The 19,400-nt window shown below is 43.9% G+C and overlaps 1 protein-coding gene across 2 annotated transcripts in view; it reads left to right on the top strand.

The window, feature by feature from the left end:
* Nucleotides 1-19,400, top strand: part of LOC126299330 (FMRFamide receptor) — a 670,385-nt gene that overhangs the window by 415,854 nt on the left and 235,131 nt on the right. For both annotated transcript variants that reach the window (XM_049991160.1, XM_049991159.1), the window contains exon 3: nt 2,338-3,358. In XM_049991160.1, the coding sequence (XP_049847117.1) occupies nt 2,678-3,358 (681 nt within the window). In that variant the 5' untranslated portion in view covers nt 2,338-2,677. The remainder of the gene's footprint in view (nt 1-2,337; nt 3,359-19,400) is intronic.

The raw sequence follows: 19,400 nt of genomic DNA, 5'->3' as shown, positions 1-19,400 counted from the left end.
CCATCTGCCCGCACTCTCATCTGCGTTTCACTGTAGAATTCCCATTGTACTCTTAATGTAACTGCCCCTGCTTCTGCTTTCAGCTAAGGATGTTTTGACTTTTTTCTGTTTTGAGTCATTTCCTCCGATAGTCATTTATTTTTTTATTTTTTCAAATTTTTCATGCAACCATTTCGTCTTAGTTTCCCTGCACTTCCCCTTCATTTCATTTCTAAGTGACTTGTGGTTCTGTATCCTTGGTTTTCCTTGAACATTTTTTTACCTACTCCTTTCGTTGATCAGCTGAGGTATTTCTTCTGTTACACATGGTTTCTTCGCAGTTACGTTTCTTGTACCTAAATCTTTCGAGAAATTTTAATAGCCAAGATCACATTTAGTAATAGTACTGAAAGCTATTTTGGCTATCCAATATTCTCTACAGCAATTCAGGATTGCCCCTTCTAATCTCTGATTGTGATAAATGTCAGCCTACATTTTTCTTTCCAACTTCTGTGATTCAAGTAAGTTCATGCCGGAAAAATATTAGAATTTACAAAATAAAACTCTTGAGTTCAGTTATTTTTACACAGTGCAGTTTACATTAAACAGAACTAAGAATAGATATCAAGAACATTTGTGACTAAGAAGTTAAATCAAATTACAGAGTTCGCCTTAAAATTCCAAGCGACTATAAGAATACTGATATGTAGGAATTATAGCTGGAACGCGTACAGTCTATTTGGATAAAGGTAAATCTTACAAAACAAACTATTTTGATAATAGTAGAATCGAAAGAAGGGAAAACAGATCAAGTAAACGAGCAGATTTCCTTAAATGTTACATTTTTAAACAACATTTTTAATGTGATCTACTCTCTTAAAACTGAATGATCTGTCGTCAGAGTGAAAATGATGGGGAAATAATACATCGTTGTTACCTGTTATTTATGTTATTGACAAATTTTGCGCTTCTGTTTATCAAAATTTCTATCTCTGTTATCACTTTAATTCTCATGATTAAGCTTGAAAAGTGTATGCATAGCTTATGATTACAAGGAAAAATCACCAACTTGATCTCAGGATTGAAGGAGAAAAAAGCCTTACGAACCAACCCTACGTAAAAAACTGGGCCAATTACGATTATACACAGTTAAGACTTTCTGAAAGTAGAGCGTTTCAGCTTCCCGAGCACTAGCTGTTTATCATTTGCTCAGCCACAATGCAGCCGCCCAATGCCAGGCCGCGAAGTGCTATACAGTGTTATGAGTAAGAGGTTTGTGAATGCTGTTTTCAATCTATTTACATGCTGTGTTCATTGTGCCAAAGTGCGTGGTTTTTAACCCACTTTGTAATGAATACTTTTATTTAGCAATTCAGAAACACTGTGTAAATTAAAGAAACGAAATGAGTGTGCCATTAAACAAGTGGCGCAACGTTATTTAATTATTGACATCGAAGTTCTGCGCTATTTTCTTTAGATTTTAAGGCTAGCACTGTGAAGGTGAAGTACGTTTTCTAGTCTTCAACGTGACTGACATGGTTAAATTGTAAATCTAAATTCATTAATTTCATTTTATAATAATCGTACAGTCTCTTAGGTTTATTCATTTGGATTTTGAGACTTATTTATAGCTACAGGATACCAACACGAGACTATTGTTGAAACAATATTGCAGGTATATCTGCATGAGATAAACGCATTATGTAATCATATTCCCCAACATTTTTGGACTAGAATAAATTTGTTTCTCGGACAGGATTTCGAAACACATTGGGCAGATGTGTGTACCTTCAGCCTCTTACTCCCACGCCTTCATTATCGCGAGATAGCAGCAGTACAGTATACCTCCTGCTCTGGCATTAGGCCGCTGCAGTGAAGCGGAGCTTGATGAAGGGAAAAAAAAGAGCACGCGCGAAAGTTTAAATGTTGTGCTTTCACAAGATCATAACAGCTTACTACCACAATTATGGCCTATGGATCAATTTCTGGGGCTGATTTCCTGCAAGCGTACGTTTTTCTGTTAAAAAAAAATGGCTCTCAGCACTATGGGACTTAACTTCTATGGTCATCAGTCCCCTAGAACTTAGAACTACTGAAACCTAACTAACCTAAGGACATCACACACATGCATGACCGAGTCAGGATTCGAACCTGCGACCGTAGCGGTCGCGCGGTTCCAGACTGTAGCGCCTAGAACCGCTAGGCCACCCCGGCCGGCTCTCTTTAAAATACGAGATGAAGTTGGTGAAGTTTACTTGTTAGTTTAGAGAGAGATAAGATGCAGATGTTGGACTTCCGACAATAGACATCCATCAAATTAGTACTGTGAATCTAAAACGTGTTATTTCTCTGTTCTAGGTTACTTCACGTGCAGGAATGGTGACTGCAGGTGGGAATGAAAAGTGGAATCTGTAGGCAAAGAAAGTCTGAGGAACTGCTCGCACTCTAAGTAGCTAAACTGAACAATGGAAAGAGTAATAAAGGATTGTTACTTAATTATGTACTTCTGGAAGTTTAAAAGTACCACTGAGAATAGTCATCTGACGTTCGCGCACAATATTCTGTGGCAAGTGGAGGATGATCGTGGAGTAGAAATGGTGAATTATTAGGAGAAGAGGGGGGGAAATTTTGGTGGAGCAGGTGGTGCCGGTGTTTCCGAAGAGAGCTGTGCGACTGGAGTGAGCAAGAAGGCGCCAGCATGAACGACAGCTCGTGCTCGCAGTCCAATGCCAGCAGCACGGACGGACAGCTGCTCTTCGAGTTCGTGGCGTACGGCGTGCTGCTGAACCTGATCGGTATCTTCGGGATCGTAGGCAACATCATCTCGATGATCATACTATCGCGGCCACAGATGCGCTCGTCCATCAACTACTTGCTGATCGGGCTGGCGCGCTGCGACACCGTGCTGATCGTGACGTCGGTGCTGCTGTTCGGGCTGCCGGCCATCTACGGGTACACGGGGATGCTGATGGCGTACTTCTACTACGTGTACCCGCTCGTGGCGCCCATCGTGTTCCCCGTGGCGCTGATCGCGCAGACGGTCTCGGTCTACCTGACGCTGACGGTGACGCTGGAGCGCTTCGTGGCCGTGTGCCACCCGCTGCAGGCGCGCTCGCTCTGCACGTACGGCCGCGCGCGCCTCTACGTTCTGCTCATCCTGGCACTCGCCACCGTCTACAACCTGCCGCGCTTCTGGGAGGTCACGCACGTCGAGGACTTCAGCCCCATCACCAACTCCACCATTTATACTGTGGCGCCCACCTCCCTGCGCGACAACCGCATCTACATCTCAGTCTACATACACTGGCTCTACTTCATCTTCCTCTACATCCTGCCGTTCGCCTGCTTGGCCGTGCTGAACACCGCAATATACCGTCAGGTAAGATAAAGTTCTCCTCACTGTAGTATAAATTGAGATAATTAATTATAAAATTTGAGGTTTTCCTTAACATAAAGTTTAAAATGTAACTGAATGTAACTGTTCATTCATTTTTCATAGATTAAACAAATTTTAGTGTCATACACCTGTAACTATCGTTATTTGCTGTGCAAAAGTCATCGAGTCGTCTCTCTTATTTAAGAAGAGAAGTGTACCTACAGCAACAAATGCTGCCAATAGTAAGTGAAAAAACTATGAAAGTTTACGGTAACAAAAATTACTTTGTTATGTTTTTGAACTTCCACTTGTATGAGTGTGAATCCTGAATCCTTCCTGGTCATGCCGGCAAAGTTTTCTGAATTTATTTGTAAAAGTATAGAGAGTGGTAATTGAAGTCTCCTGTGCTGCCTTTCCTACTCCAAGTCTTTCCTACTCCTACTCCTCAAAGAAAATAGGAGACATCGGCACTGTGGGCACCGAAAGTGGAGTTCAGTGGCGTCATAGCTTCTTCGGATTGCGTTTCGTAGCCTAATTAGTTACGCAACCCATTACCCATGAATGTAAAGTGGATGCACGGGAGGCTTAACCCGTATGTTGGGGAGGACGATGAACAAATTATTTATCTAAATGGAAACCGTATCCAGAAATACATAGTTGGGGCTCTCTGGTCTTATGTCGATGTTCCGCGTTAGTTATGAAATTCAAAACAGAGAGTCAAGTTACAAGGTGCGACAATAAAGTAATGAGACTGATTTTCTTTGAAAGATGTGGCAACCCTGGAGGCTTGTGTTGGCACAATATCTTTGACCTTGGTCTATAAGTTGCTTCTAGTCCAAGTGGCACATCGATGCAACTGCTCAGTTGTGAGTTGTGCTGTAATAAGTTAACACGGCTTTGTGTCTCTCGTCACGGAAATGGAACCACATAACATTAAGCAACGGTATGTCATTTCTTTTTGCGTTAAAGTGGGTGAAAATACAATGACAACTTACGGTAAGCTTCAGAAGGCTTTTGGGGAGGAGGTTATGTCAAGAGCTCAAGTTTTTCGTTGACATAAAATGTTTAGTGAAGGCAGAACGAATGTTGATGATGAAGACCTCAGTCGACGACCATCAACCCCACAGGCGGATATCAACTTGCCCAGGGTGCTTGAACTCCTACGATCAGATCGAAGATTATCTGTGAAAATTGTTCAGAAGAACTGAACATCAACCGAGAAACGGTTCGTCTAATAATAACTGAAGATCTTGGTATGAGAAATGCTGCACTGTCAGTGCAGCAATTTTTAACCTCAAATAAATATCAGTATTACCGCAGCCACCTTCTTCGCCTGATGTCGTCCCGAGCGACTTTCGTATATTTGCAAGAGTCGAAGCGGTGGTCAAGGGACACCATTTTCAGACAACACAAGATGTCCAGGAAGCTGTGACGAGGGGTCTTGGAGGATATTACAGAAGATGAGTTCCAGAAATTTTACCATCAATGGCAGAAGCGCTGGAAAAAGTGTGTGCAATCAGAAGGGAACTACTTTGAAGGACACAACACTAAACTTGATTAAAACGGTAAGCAACATTATTTTCACACCAGTCTCAAAACTTCATTGTCGCACGTAGTATACTGGACACTACAAAAGTGGTTGAGAAATTTTACTTACATCGGTTGAGAAATACACTCATAGGCCGAAACATTATGGCTGCCATCAACGGGAGACTGAATGCCGCCGGTTAACGATGCGAGGACGTGACATAGTAAGAAAAGCATATAAGTGAAGCAGAGACGAATAGGAAATCATTATAGTTACCATAAGTGTAACAAATGATGAAAGTAATTGATATATGTGTATCTGAAATAGTAAATATTGTAATGGATCGACGTCTGTGAACGAGATCTCGGAAACGACAAAGCAGGTCAACTATTCGCGTGCTACTGTCGTGAATGCCTTAACCGCTTGAAACACGATGTCGTCGAGGTTAGATGACAAGGGGTTGGACATCTACGCCGCATCGCAGAACGTAGATGTTGGAGGCCTCCCCGATCTGTAAAGCAGGATAGGCTGCGATCTGTGGCAGATATGACGCACATTGTACAATGATCGTGAAAGCAAAAGTGTTTCGGAACACACCTTTCAGCAAACGTTGTTGGAAATGGGTCTCTGTAGTAGACGAACACTACGTATTTTCATTTTTACCCAACGGCATCGTCAATTACAATTGCAGTGGGCACGGAATTATCGAGGTTGGGAGGTCGGCTGTCATATCCGGATACGCCGTCATTCAGACGAATGACTGTTCCAAACATGCACCGCGCAGCTGATGAAGGCCGGTAAGGATTGTCTTATGTAATGGGGCACATTCATCTGGTCTTCCATTGACTCTGTGGTGGCGATCGAAAGCACCATCTCAACTGTGGACTACCTGAACATTGTTGAGTGACATCTGCTTTCCTTCGTGCTTGATACATATCTCGAAGACGATTGCATCTTCCAGATGGGTAAATGTCATTGTTACAAAACCATAATTTTGCTGCAGCGGTTCGAGCTGCATAGTAGAGAACTCGCATTGATGTCTTGGCCACCAAATTGACTTGATTGGAACCCGACGGAAATGATCTGGGATGCCACCTGGCGGCAGCTGTGCACTTCCAAACCACGGCCCAGATTTAAGGGAAATGCGTACCTGTGAATACGCATATGGTGCCACATACCTCAGGAAACCTATGAAGGACTTGTCGAACCCACGATACACGGAACCACTGCTGTATTGAGATCCAAAGGTGGTCAACACGCTATTAAGAAAGTGGTCCTAGTGTTTGGGTACATCGGTATACACTCCTGGAAATGGAAAAAAGAACACATTGACACCGGTGTGTCAGACCCACCATACTTGCTCCGGACACTGCGAGAGGGCTGTACAAGCAATGATCACACGCACGGCACAGCGGACACACCAGGAACCGCGGTGTTGGCCGTCGAATGGCGCTAGCTGCGCAGCATTTGTGCACCGCCGCCATCAGTGTCAGCCAGTTTGCCGTGGCATACGGAGCTCCATCGCAGTCTTTAACACTGGTAGCATGCCGCGACAGCGTGGACGTGAACCGTATGTGCAGTTGACGGACTTTGAGCGAGGGCGTATAGTGGGCATGCGGGAGGCCGGGTGCACGTACCGCCGAATTGCTCAACACGTGGGGCGTGAGGTCTCCACAGTACATCGATGTTGTCGCCAGTGGTCGGCGGAAAGTGCACGTGCCCGTCGACCTGGGACCGGACCGCAGCGACGCACGGATGCACGCCAAGACCGTAGGATCCTACGCAGTGCCGTAGGGGACCGCACCGCCACTTCCCAGCAAATTAGGGACACTGTTGCTCCTGAGGTATCGGCGAGGACGATTCGCAACCGTCTCCATGCAGCTGGGCTACGGTCCCGCACACCGTTAGGCCGTCTTCCGCTCACGCCCCAACATCGTGCAGCCCGCCTCCAGTGGTGTCGCGACAGGCGTGAATGGAGACGTGTCGTCTTCAGCGATGAGAGTCGCTTCTGCCTTGGTGCCAATGATGGTCGTATGCGTGTTTGGCGCCGTGCCACAATCAGGACTGCATACGACCGAGGCACACAGGGCCAACACCCGGCATCATGGTGTGGGGAGCGATCTCCTACACTGGCCCTACACCTCTGGTCATCGTCGAGGGGACACTGAATAGTGCACGGTACATCCAAACCGTCATCGAACCCATCGTTCTACCATTCCTAGACCGGCAAGGGAACTTGCTGTTCCAACAGGACAATGCACGTCCGCATGTATCCTGTGCCACCCAACGTGCTCTAGAAGGTGTAAGTCAACTACCCTGGCCAGCAAGATCTCCGGATTTGTCCCCCATTGAGCATGTTTGGGACTGGATGAAGCGTCGTCTCACGCGGTCTGCACGTCCAGCACGAACGCTGGTCCAACTGAGGCGCCAGGTGGAAATGGCATGGCAAGCCGTTCCACAGGACTACATCCAGCGTCTCTACGATCGTCTCCATGGGAGAATAGCAGCCTGCATTGCTGCGAAAGGTTGATATACACTGTACTAGTGCCGACATTGTGCATGCTCTGTTGCCTGTGTCTATGTGCCTGTGGTTCTGTCAGTGTGATCATGTGATGTATCTGACCCCAGGAATGTGTCAATAAAGTTTCCCCTTCCTGGGACAATGAATTCACGGTGTTCTTATTTCAATTTCCAGGAGTGTATTTCAAAGAGTTATTCTTCACTGACTGCACTGAGGTCATGTCTCGGATTTTCTTTCCCCAATTAAATGCGTGATCCTCCACCTTTTGAAGAAGTTTTGCTTTAAGAGTCTGTTCTTTCATATTATCACAGATGAGCATTTATTTCAGAACACTACTCGCAGGGCAGAGAACTCGTTGAATGAACTAATTGTACCTACATTAAGAGACAAAATAAATAATGCAGTATTACAATTGTAACTGTCGAATGTAACTGTTGAATGTGAGCCGAGGATATTTACTCTCTTAATTGTAATCGGAAAAAGGCGATATTCTTATTAGGAAACAACGAAGAATAATTTCAAAGAATGTATAGTATAGAAATACTACAGAACAGTTATGCTCCTGGCAACGTTCACTTTGCAGAAGAGACCTAATGAAAAACTGAAGGACCTTTATACAGCTATTTTTCCTTCGTTTCGCTAGCCATCGGGACAGGTGAGAAGGATGATTATAATTATACATAGTACCTTCGTCATGCACTAAAAAGAGACTTGCACGATGCATAAGTGGAAGTTAATTGCATTATGGCCTCGTTTCGCTAGTAAAAGTTTTTTACTACCGCCATAATTCGTCAGGCAGTGTACGGGCGAGGTGAAACGTGCCAACTAGAGCGCACGGCGTCTGCGGCGTGCTGAGGGAGCGCGCCATATCGGCGATAAACGCGCAAATTATGCCGCCTGCATCCACTCAGCGGGAACAACAGTAGCCACGCCACGCTGTATACAGTCGAGCACACTGGAAAACACCACCAACCCACAATCGCATCCTACTAACACTTTCAGCAAAGTTATGGCACATTACCGGACTCACCTCCAAAATACGATGCGTGTATATTCACACTATAGCCTGTTAACTGAAATTCGAGCAGCATAGGCAAACAATATTTTCGTTAAGGGCAACACTAACGTAATTCAGCTTCCATATAGAAATCAATGCTAGTTTGGTGTTACCTGCTTCATCTTAATACTGGATGATGCCGCCCAGAAAATGTCGTCCGTGGGCTATCACAAGAAAACGCAGGAAGCCTTACACAAAATGTCCACATAGTCTAATGAATAGGTCAGCTCTAATTAAAAGTGGATAAATGCTTCCTTATCTTCACAATGAAAAGAAATAACCTAATAGCATCCAATTACAAGATAAGTGGTAATCTTCTATAGACGAACACGTCACTTAAATATTGAGGGGCAATGCTAAACTTATGTGTGAAATACACGTTCCAGTAACATTAACGTGACCACTAAGTGTGTTCGATGTCAACATTCATCAACCACTCATACACGACATGTTATAGCACTAGTATTGGAGGAAATATAAACCTTGCTGTGAAGACGCTGCAAACAGTGCACCCGCTGTCGTAATGCGGAAACGGAGTGGTTTATCTGATGTCCGGAAGTGCTTGATCATAGGCTTACGAGCAAAGGGTGGAAGCATTACACAAGCGGCTAAGTTTGTAAACCGTTCGCGAGCCACCATGGTTCATTTGTACAGTGGATGGCAAAATGTCGCTAGCCAAATCCGACGCCGAGGCAACTGAGGTGTGACATAGGCCATAGATGACAGGGGTGATGATGATGATGATTGGTTTGTGGGGTGCTCAACTGCGCGGTCATCAGCGCCTGTAAAAAGTCGCAATTTTGATACAGTCCGAAATTAACACAATACTATCTAGCCACTGTTACGAAAGAAGACGATGATGATGAAATGATGAGGACAACACGAACACCCATTCCCCGGGCAGACAAAATCCCCAACTCGGCCGGGAATCGAATCCGTGATACAGAGACAGCAATGCTAGCTACTAGACCACGAGCTGCTTACCATGGCAGATGTGAGTGATGGCTACGGGGATGTGTGCAAATAAATAGACGTGCGTCTGTTGATCTTGGGACCTCTCAGACGATCCCAGGGGCTACCAACATATCTTCTCAACGACCATTCAGAGAACATTGCTGTGTTTGGGTATCCGCAGCAGGGTGCTGGTTCATGCACCTATCCTGACAGCTGTTAATTGCAGACGAAGACTAGAATCTGCACACCAATACCCCAGTTGAACGTTCACTTAGTAGCGACAGGTAACCTTGTCAGATGAAACACGTTTTATACCCTAACGGACAGATGGTCGGGGGTACGGTGTGAAACGTCTGAAAGTAAACACTCTGCAACAATCGACGGACGGGTCCAGGACTGGGGAGGAAGCGTTATAGTCGTGACATTCCCGGGGTGATCTCGTCATTCTGGAAGACACAAAGGGTCAACACAAGGTGTATCTATTCTTGGGAACCATTTCCAGGCATATATGCAGTTTGTTTTTCCTTGGCACAGTGTCACTTACCAGCAGACAATGCGACGTGTCACACAGTTCGCAGTGTGCTTGCGTGTTCAGCGTATTCCTTTGGCCACCGAACTCCCCGGACTTAAAACCAGTCGAAAATCTATAAGACCACCTCGATAGGGCTGATCGCTTCATGGATACTCAGCTGAGAAACGTAGCGCAGCTGGCCACGGCAATGGAGTCGGCATGGTTCAACACTCCTATCGATATATTCCACAACCTCATCGACTTACTTCCTGTACGTCTCGCAGCGGTCTTTGCTGCAAAATGTGATAACTCAGGATTTTTATAGGTGTTGACATGAATGTGACTCGACAGAGTCTAACGAATACGATAATTCTGTTCTAGTGAAGGAGAATGTAAGACTTAGATCTGCTGAAAGGGTTATGAAAAAATGGAATGGATTTGTAAAAGAAATCGCTCACAAGGAGGAGGTAGAGCGCCTCCACAGTACTGATCCAGCGTTTGGAGCAAGTAGGTACGACAACAGACATCAAAGGAGCTGAGAAATGCACTGCTGGAATCGTAACATGTTGGTATAGCCCTGACGAAACTGACGGAGATGCTTTGGAAAATAAAATAAGAGTCTTTGGGAGGAAGAAGACGTTATTCATGCGACATTCTTTTTTGGTATGCTTCGTAAATCTGTGTTGGAGGAATAAATTCAACAATCATAGTATATCTCGCACATGCGTCATGAGAACAATATAAGAGGGATCAAGGCGCTTACAGAATGAATAAGGCAGCCATTTTTCCCTTGATGAATACGCAGACTCATCAGGAGAGACAGTCGCTAACACTGATACGAGGTACCCTCCACACACTTAGCAGAGTCCCTTGGAGAAAACTTATTCGTTGAAGCACAATTCGTACACTGCGATTCTCAGAAAAATCCCCCGTATATTAGCAATACAGAGGTGGCTGTAGCACAATTTTGTTATATGCGTATTTTCAATAGAGAATGGACGTGTAAGAGTTGTATGTAACCTCGCAGTAATCAAATGGTAGAGAAGTAAATTCGTGGAATACACTTTAACATCACTGCGAATTTAATATAGTAGTCGGTGTGTTGCGCTAAAATTTTCGAGATTGGATGTTCCATTCGAAACGTATATCTTGTTATTTATTTGTCTGTTTACGGAATTTGGTGGAATTGGTAATTTATTTTGATTTGAACGAAAGTAATTCCGGCTAATCAATCCAAATATATAGACTGGACAGAATGAAGAAAAATAGTGCGTGATATGAGATCATATTGAACACTTAAACGCAATATGCAGGGTGTTTCCATGTCTTCCCATCTAACTTTTAGGGCTGATATCTCACGTTTTCAGGAACAACTTCTGTTACGGACAAAATGTTTGCTGAAGCTTTCCAGCGACGCTAGGCGTCTTTCTATTGAATTAGATGGCACTCGGACAACGAGATTTCATTACACTAGCTGGGCCTACTAACTAAATGCGATGCATCAGGATACAACCTACATCAGTAAACAGATATAGTGATTTTCAAGAAAAAAATTAAGAACGAGTGTGTATAAGTGACGAAACATATTTTAGAAGCGAATCATTTGCAAGGCCTGTTCCATTTCAAGTGGAGCGGGTGACTGGGTTATCGGACACTCGCAACTCTTAAGCGCACCACAGGTGCCTAAGCCCTGCCACCTTTCAGGGGTATAACTGATAATATAACCAAACAAAACTATATGGTTCCAGAAACCTTTTTCCAGGCTCTAACATCTATGATGTAGGTATGCAGACTGAAGCGACGACTGGAAAGTTTTGCAAAATGTAGGATTGGAATCTGAGTCTCTTGCTTACTGGGTAGATGCAGAAGCCGGTACACCACTCCGGCACAGTGGCTTTGCAGAAGTGCGCCGGCTACCCTAGCACACTTTCCTCCTCAATACAATTTCTCATTGACACCTCATCCCACTTGATGTTCCCCTAAGCTCTAAGAGTTTTGCAGAGTCTCTCCAATTATATTGGAGCAGCATCTCATCATCGAACGATTCGACGCTGTTCGAGTTTAGAGGCAACACCAAGTAGGCTGACGCGTCAGTGGGAATTTGGACAGAGGAGGAAGGCGAGCAAGGGTAGTTTGTGCTCTTGTACAAAGCCACTGTACCAGGCTGTCGTAGTGATTGGCGCATCTACCTAGCGAGTAGGAGACCTTGGTTCAACCCTGGACTTTACATGAATTTTCATTCGTCACTTCAGTGTGCATACACTCGTAACATATGTCTGACACTTGGAAAAGGTACCTGGAACCATATAATTTCATCTAATTAAAGCACCGATGCCGCGTTGTCAGGTAGGATCCAGCATTTTGTTCGATGCTGAGGTGCTATTCCAGTAAAGCTGGACAGCCTCTGCAATGCAGTTCGAGTTTAGGGGGAGTACCAAGTGGTTTGACGCGCGAATGGTAATTTGAATTGAGAAGGAAGGCGTGCTAGCGTAGTCTTTGCAGTTGTGGAAAGCCCCTGTGGCAGGGTGGCGTAGCAGTTGGTATATCTACCCAGTGCACCAGGTTAGAATCCCAGCCTTGGTATAAATTTTCATTCGCCACTTAGGTCTGCATATATGTAGATGATAATAAAACGACACCTAGCGTCGGTGCGAAGTGTCATCAGACATTTTATCTCTAACAAAACTTCTTTCCCATGACGCGATCTCCCATCCATAGAAGTGTGATGCAAAGACTTTCTAACACTGAGTAATTCATTAAAAGTCGAATAGTATAAACGACTCTACATCTTCCTTTGTGATAATATCACATAATTTCCGGTGCTGACAATTACTGTCTACACATTTAAAGCTACAAATTGTTGTGTACATAGTTCCGAGTAGTCAGCGCGTACACAACTTTCCCACTAGAGCGCGCCCCGCTAAGCACAACAGCGCAGGCGCAGCGCTCGTCCGCCTCGGCACTACGAGATGGCACTGCCATAGAGACGGACCAAATTCAACTTCCGCCGATCCGCGTATTAATATGTAACGCAGCCAATGAGATTTCTGCTAATGTAGAGCCTTTTCTCCTCACAGATTACACTCACGCAGTGGTACATGAACGCGCGAGGTATTATAACGAGTGTACAGACATCCGATTAGTCGGTCTGCATTTGTCTGACCAGTCTGTACCAGTCTGCATTAGTCTGTAGCAGTCTGTACAAGTTCTACATTTGTCTGTACCAGTCTATGGTCAACTTTCAGTCTGCGCCTAATAAGATTACCATATTCCTGTACATAGCCATGAAGATAAATGTATAGACACTTTTGTCAAGTATCACAGATACATGTGAGAATAAGATAACGCACCTATACCAAAGGCTCTTCAGATTGTCAATTGTAAATAGCATCAAGAACGAAGTTAAGTTATTTTTATGCTTGCTATTATTTTAATAAATGTATGTGAAAATTAATCAAGTTCAGTTTAAAGTTGGTCACCGTCAATCTGCTACTCTAAGCATGCAAGTGGCATTTCTATCGTCTGACCTAATGGCAGAAGATAAACACGCCACGATAAGACCACGAGACATATTGCTGACACTCGCCTCCTTCGTTAGAGCGACAAGTCAAATAATCTGATGGTGTGTGTACCGAAGGTCTTACAGTATGCACTCCACACATATCAACCCATACAGATTAAAATTAGGAGACAACAGCAAAAGTGGTTCAAATGGCTCTAAGTACTATGGGACTTAATATCTGAGGTCATCAGTCCCCTAGACTTAGGACTAAGTAAACCTAACTAACCTAAGGACATCACACACATCCATGCCAGAGGCAGGATTCTAACCTGCGGCCATAGTAGTCGCGCGGTTTCGGACTGAAGCGCCTAGAACTGTTCGGCCACCGTGACCGGCCAAATAACAGCAGATCTGCCTACACCTAAGAATCGAATCTTCCACTTTGAGCATTCTAGTGAAACTCTGAACTCAATGCATTAATTAAGCAGTGAGTTTATTCCGTTTTAAATGAAGACTTTTCTCTATCGTGTGATAGCACTGTTGCTAAACCTCCATTTTCGTCGTTCGTTTTCTACCCAAAAGATGCGAGGGACGAAATTTTATTATAGTTGTGTTTGTGGTGCTAGTATGCAGGGAATCGAATCTCGCCGTTCTAATATCCGAATTCTCTCCGCCCCGAATATTTAGATGTATAATATTTCTATCTGCTTCCTGCGTCGGTAGCGAGGGGGAGGAATGTGGGTCAAGGTCTTCCGATGCCACTATGATTGCGGGCTCTTACTCTGGAAGTAGATGGAAGATTTGAATCTATTCACAATCGCACAGGCGCTAGCAAGGGCAATTCCGACAGTAGCCCGCAACAGTACGAGAGCAAACAGGTGAGGACGGAGTACGGGACGCATGACGTGGCGTACATTTGCCGCGCGAGCGGCTGCGCGGTGTCGCGTCCACGTTCCCGTCCAGCGCGCTGTTTGCAGCAGACCGCAGCTGCTGCCACCGCGCCGCTGCATATGCATCTCCCGCCCAGATAATGGCCAGCCGGATTTGCAGCTTCGGGTTAAAGTCTCACTCGCGGACGTAATCACGAATACTCGTCCAACGAAACTATGCCCCGCTCGTAATACTAACCCCTTCGCACTCTCTCGCATAAGCTGTAATTCACGTACAGCTCTTGGTTTAGATATTTAGTTGTATTGCTGAGTTATACTGCAGCCAACAGATACTGGTGAAATATACAGACATGAGATGTGTTATCTTTCCGAGGGACTGTTTTCATTAAGAACGCATGACAGCATGCGCAGATTTCTTTTATTTTATTAAAAAAGTAAACATAATTCGCACAAACGACACTGAAGTAAACCTCTGCATTACCGAAAGCATAAAATACATGCTATAATATACGACCAATAAATGAAAATAAACCCTACTGTAATGAGAAATTTATGTAGTCGACTTTTGTGTGTGTAATTGAAACAAAAGAATTTTTTGCCTTCAGCTGTACATATTTAAATTTATTGTTGACCCACTTCTGTTATTTGAACCATGATTACTGGAGGATTGAGGAATCAAAAGAAATGTATACAGTTTACAGAGACGGAAAAATCGAAATATAAAGATTGCACCTCTGAACGTAAACATCATATACAGTACTGACATGGCAATGCGACAATCAGGTAGTGCCATTTTTCAACAGAACTGTCCTCGTCCACACATTGCACGTGTCTGTGAACCGTCAGCGAGATGTTGAGATACTTCCATGGCCAACAAGATTCCCAGATATGTCCCCGATAGAACACGTGTGGCACCATCTCGGATGTAAACTCTGTTCATTCACAGATTCCAGTACGTCAAGGTCCATTAACAAAAGTTGTGACGGAGCGAGGTGGTGTACTGAATGGTTACCACACTGAACTTGCATTCGGGAATACGGCAGTTCAAACCTGCTTCAAGCCATCCTGATTTAGGTTTTTTGTGATTTCCCTAAAACGCTTCAGGGAAATGCCGGGATTGTTCATTTGAAAGAGCACGGCCGACTTCCTTCGCCGTCCTTCCCTGATCCGATGGGGCGGTTGGCCTCACTGTTAGATCCTCTCCCCCAAATCACTCAACCAACCAATGGATGTGGGCCAGCATGCCTCAGGAGAGGACGCAGGGGCCTTATGACACCCTTCCCAACTGAATCAGAACATGCATCCAGGCCAGAAGGAACGCCACCTCATATCGATAAATGGGCTGATATTGTCACATTCTTTGTAAATTTGAGTCGACTTTTTAATGCCTGAATTATCACACATATCCTTTTAACTCGGAAACTCTATTTCGATTCCTCCTGCCCTGCTATGTGCTACATTTTATGTCAGACAGTGTAGATTATACGCGACTGGGGAACTCCAAGAATCTTAAAAAAGGTGTTGACACATAGACTTTAGTAGTATTTGATGGTCTTGAGTACAAAATTAGTTTCAGAAAAGAAAATAGGCCCTTTCACTGACACATGGATTAATGCGTGAATTTGGGTAGAAGTACCTACATTCCTTAGTCTGTATCCGTCTGTGCTGACGTGCAATGAATCTAGTCATGTCAATTACAAGTAGTCTTAAAACAAGCATTTATTTACGCGTCAACAAATTTAAATAATTCGAAGATATTGCTAAATAGTCTGATAGTTTGTTCATATTTGTAAATAACAACTGGTAGTGTCACAGATAGACTGTCTCCGTACGTACAGATCTCGTGAAAGGTTTTGGGTATTTCGCAGTTTGCCTATGCTAGTCTTCCCTTCAACGTAACGTTGTGGTAGCATTTTCCTTCTGATAAGTGGGGATATTTCAAATGATTCAGAAGAGCATTAATAGGTGATGTTTTCACTGCAGCAAGGCATACCAACATACAAAAAGCAGCCATTATTCAGCCTCAGTATAACTTCAGAGAAGTGGATCACGGTTTAACGTTACACTACCCAGGATTCGTTAAATGACGGAACATACGCTCAGTTTGAGGAACAATAGGAAGATAAATCATCCATGATAGTTGCAAAGGAACCATCACGGCATGGATCATAAGCTCATTTTGAGGAACAATTGGAAGATCAATCATCCATGACAGCTGCAAAGGAACCACTACGGCATTTCCCTTAAGCAATTTAGGGAAACCACATAAAACCAAATTCTGGACGCCCAGACGTGGATTTCAACCGCCTTCGGTGTTTTAACCAATCTTATTTGAGATGTGTAGACATTAAAAAGTGTTGATCGTTTAGGTAACCCACGAACAGTACAGAGGTACCTCTTGAAGCAATTTAACCGGTAATGTGCAACACAAAGTTCACTTTGTAGCAGGCCTATAGGATCTTCCCCACTAAACGGAACTGTGATTTCATGCTATTTCTCTGCATTTTATTGACACTATACATTTTGAAGTATTTACTATTATGTTAAAAAAGTAGTTGACATTTGTTTTTATAGTGACGTGACTAAGCCATTTTCACGAAGCCACTTCATCAAGTTTTTCACATTTCTATTGAACTAGGTGTTGTGTCTGCGTCTATGCTGTATGTGACGTAGATGTATACATCGCACACGAACAAAAATGTATAATAATGGAACGTATACTCTTTCTATGACTGGAACATAAAAATTGGTCCAAGAACAAAACGTTGTAGGATGTCTCTTTCCGTAGTACAAGTTCCCGTTAGTGAATTCCCTGCACATATAGAGGGTGAGCAAAAATTGGCGCACTCGGACTTCGCAGCGCGATTCCTCACATACTAGCGGTACAAAGATGTCTGTCGCTAAATTTCGTTCTGCACATACTTCGGGCAGTAAACGGACGTTAAAAATTGGCAATTGGCAACATTATAGTAACAGGTACGGTAAGTATCCCTGCCAGCATAGCGCGATAGTGCTGTGTATTTGGTGCAGTGAATAGCGTTTTTGCGCCGGCATGCAGGGGATCGTGGGTTCGATTCTGGGGGGGAGCTCATTTGATTTATTTGCTAAATGTACTCTCTTTGGTACGGTATCTGGCGTCTTAATCGTCACACAGCTATTACAGTGAGTCTCCTACAAAGCATTTGCAGTTACCTACTACGAACACAGAAATGGAAGTGCAATCACGTTCATTGGCCAGATTTTAAAAAAGCCTTTTGCGCGTCGTGGACGCGAAATGTTTCGCACCACTGCATCTAATAGATTGTACTTCAATTTTTGTGTTCACAGTATGTAATTACTAATGTTTTTTAGAAGACTCCTCTAATCGCTGTATGACGATTAAGACGCCAGGTACAATACCACACATACTACATTAGCAAACAAAAACAAATTCACTTCGACGCAGCATCGAATCCTCGACTTCCTGCATGCTAACCCAAAACTATTCGAACCCAGTGAACCAACTGCAGAGCGGTGGGGCTGATGCTGATAGAGGTAGTTCCTGTACATGTGATTACAGAGTTGCCAGATTGCCAATCTTTAACGTCCGTTTACTACGCGAAATATGCGCTGGACCAAATTTTATGACAGAAATTTTTGTATTGCTAGTATGTGAGGAATCGCGCTGTGAAGTCCGAGTGCGCGAGTTTATCTTCACCTTGTATATACGTTATTTCGTGTGAAATGATAGAAACCAGAGAATGACTCGAAATTGGATATTAGTTCATTGTAGTTGACTGAACAGTATTTAAATCAGGACGTAGCCATAAGCCGTTGGTATGTCAGCATATCGCAGTTCCATACAGAACTGTATCCGTGAGAATTTCAATACAACTTACCTTCCTCCAACACCGAACCGAGAACTTGATAAATAGATGTTCTCTGTCCACTATTATAATCGTGTATTAACCATGGGGCTGACGGCTTTCTGGAGGTCAATGTAACTGCCTTCCACGCAGTATATTACATGGTTAGATTTTATACAGCTTGTGAGCTATTTCTCGACTCAGAACTTTGTGTGTTTTGCTGCTATATTACTCTCTTCACAGAGCGAGGTGGCCCAGTGGTTAGCACACTGGACTCGCGGCAAGACGATGGTTCCAACCTGCGTTCGTCCATCTTGATTTAGGTTTTCTGTTGTTTTCCTAAATTGCTTCAAGCAAATGCTAGGAGAGTTACTTTGAAAGGGCACTCCCGACTTTCTTCTCCATCCCTCCACAATCCGATGGGACCGCTGAGCTCGCTGTTTGGTCCCCTCCCACAAATCAACCAACCAACCTACTGTCTCCGAAGTTGTGCATTTTATGTTTTACAATATACGCTGCCGCAGATCTTTAAAATTGTAAAGAGTTTAGAGGATGCTAAATGGCGTACTTTTCGATAAGTAAATAATGTTTAGTATGGAATACTTAGTTATTCACTGAAACAAAGAACTTAAGCGTTACAGTAACAAGTTAAGCGCATGACAGCTGTTAATATTGACGATCGTCAGTTGAAATGCATGCATTACGCCGGGGCAGAACATTTTGCCACAGCCGTTCAACAACCCCTTCCTGTAGTAGAGTCGAACAAGCGGCTAGCAACTTAATACGCAGCTCCTCTCTAGTTGCTACTAGATTTCAGGTACCAGTCACTTCCTGTAAGCCGATACGAAAACATTCGCCGTTGATCCACAGGAGACGATTGTTTATTGTTATTGTTTTGTGCGGTAGGCAGTTGTTTATCACAATACATAAGCATTTTAGAAATACGTGCTTCGGACACAATGCACATAAAAACAACGTATTGCATGACTTATTATGTTCCGCCCACTTGTTTTTTATGACAAGATATGAAGTTTATGTCATGTGTCGAATGTATAATATTTGTTCTAAGTTCTTGCGCCACCGTGTGTATAGCATTGCGGAAGGTTGGAGCTAAGTTGCGAGGGCCTCGGTGAGAGCGCAGTCGCGCTGTACCAGAGCGCCGTCTCTGGCGGAGTTTCAAGGTAGCCGCTGTTGCTTACGAGGTGTGAACCGGTGTTGTTTATTTGGCAGAGCAGGA

Source organism: Schistocerca gregaria, chromosome X, assembly GCF_023897955.1.
Source record: "Schistocerca gregaria isolate iqSchGreg1 chromosome X, iqSchGreg1.2, whole genome shotgun sequence".
In the NCBI taxonomy this organism is placed as follows: domain Eukaryota; kingdom Metazoa; phylum Arthropoda; class Insecta; order Orthoptera; family Acrididae; genus Schistocerca; species Schistocerca gregaria.
The sequence above is the reverse complement of the archived record's forward strand: the minus strand, read 5'-3'. Positions and strand labels throughout refer to the sequence as shown.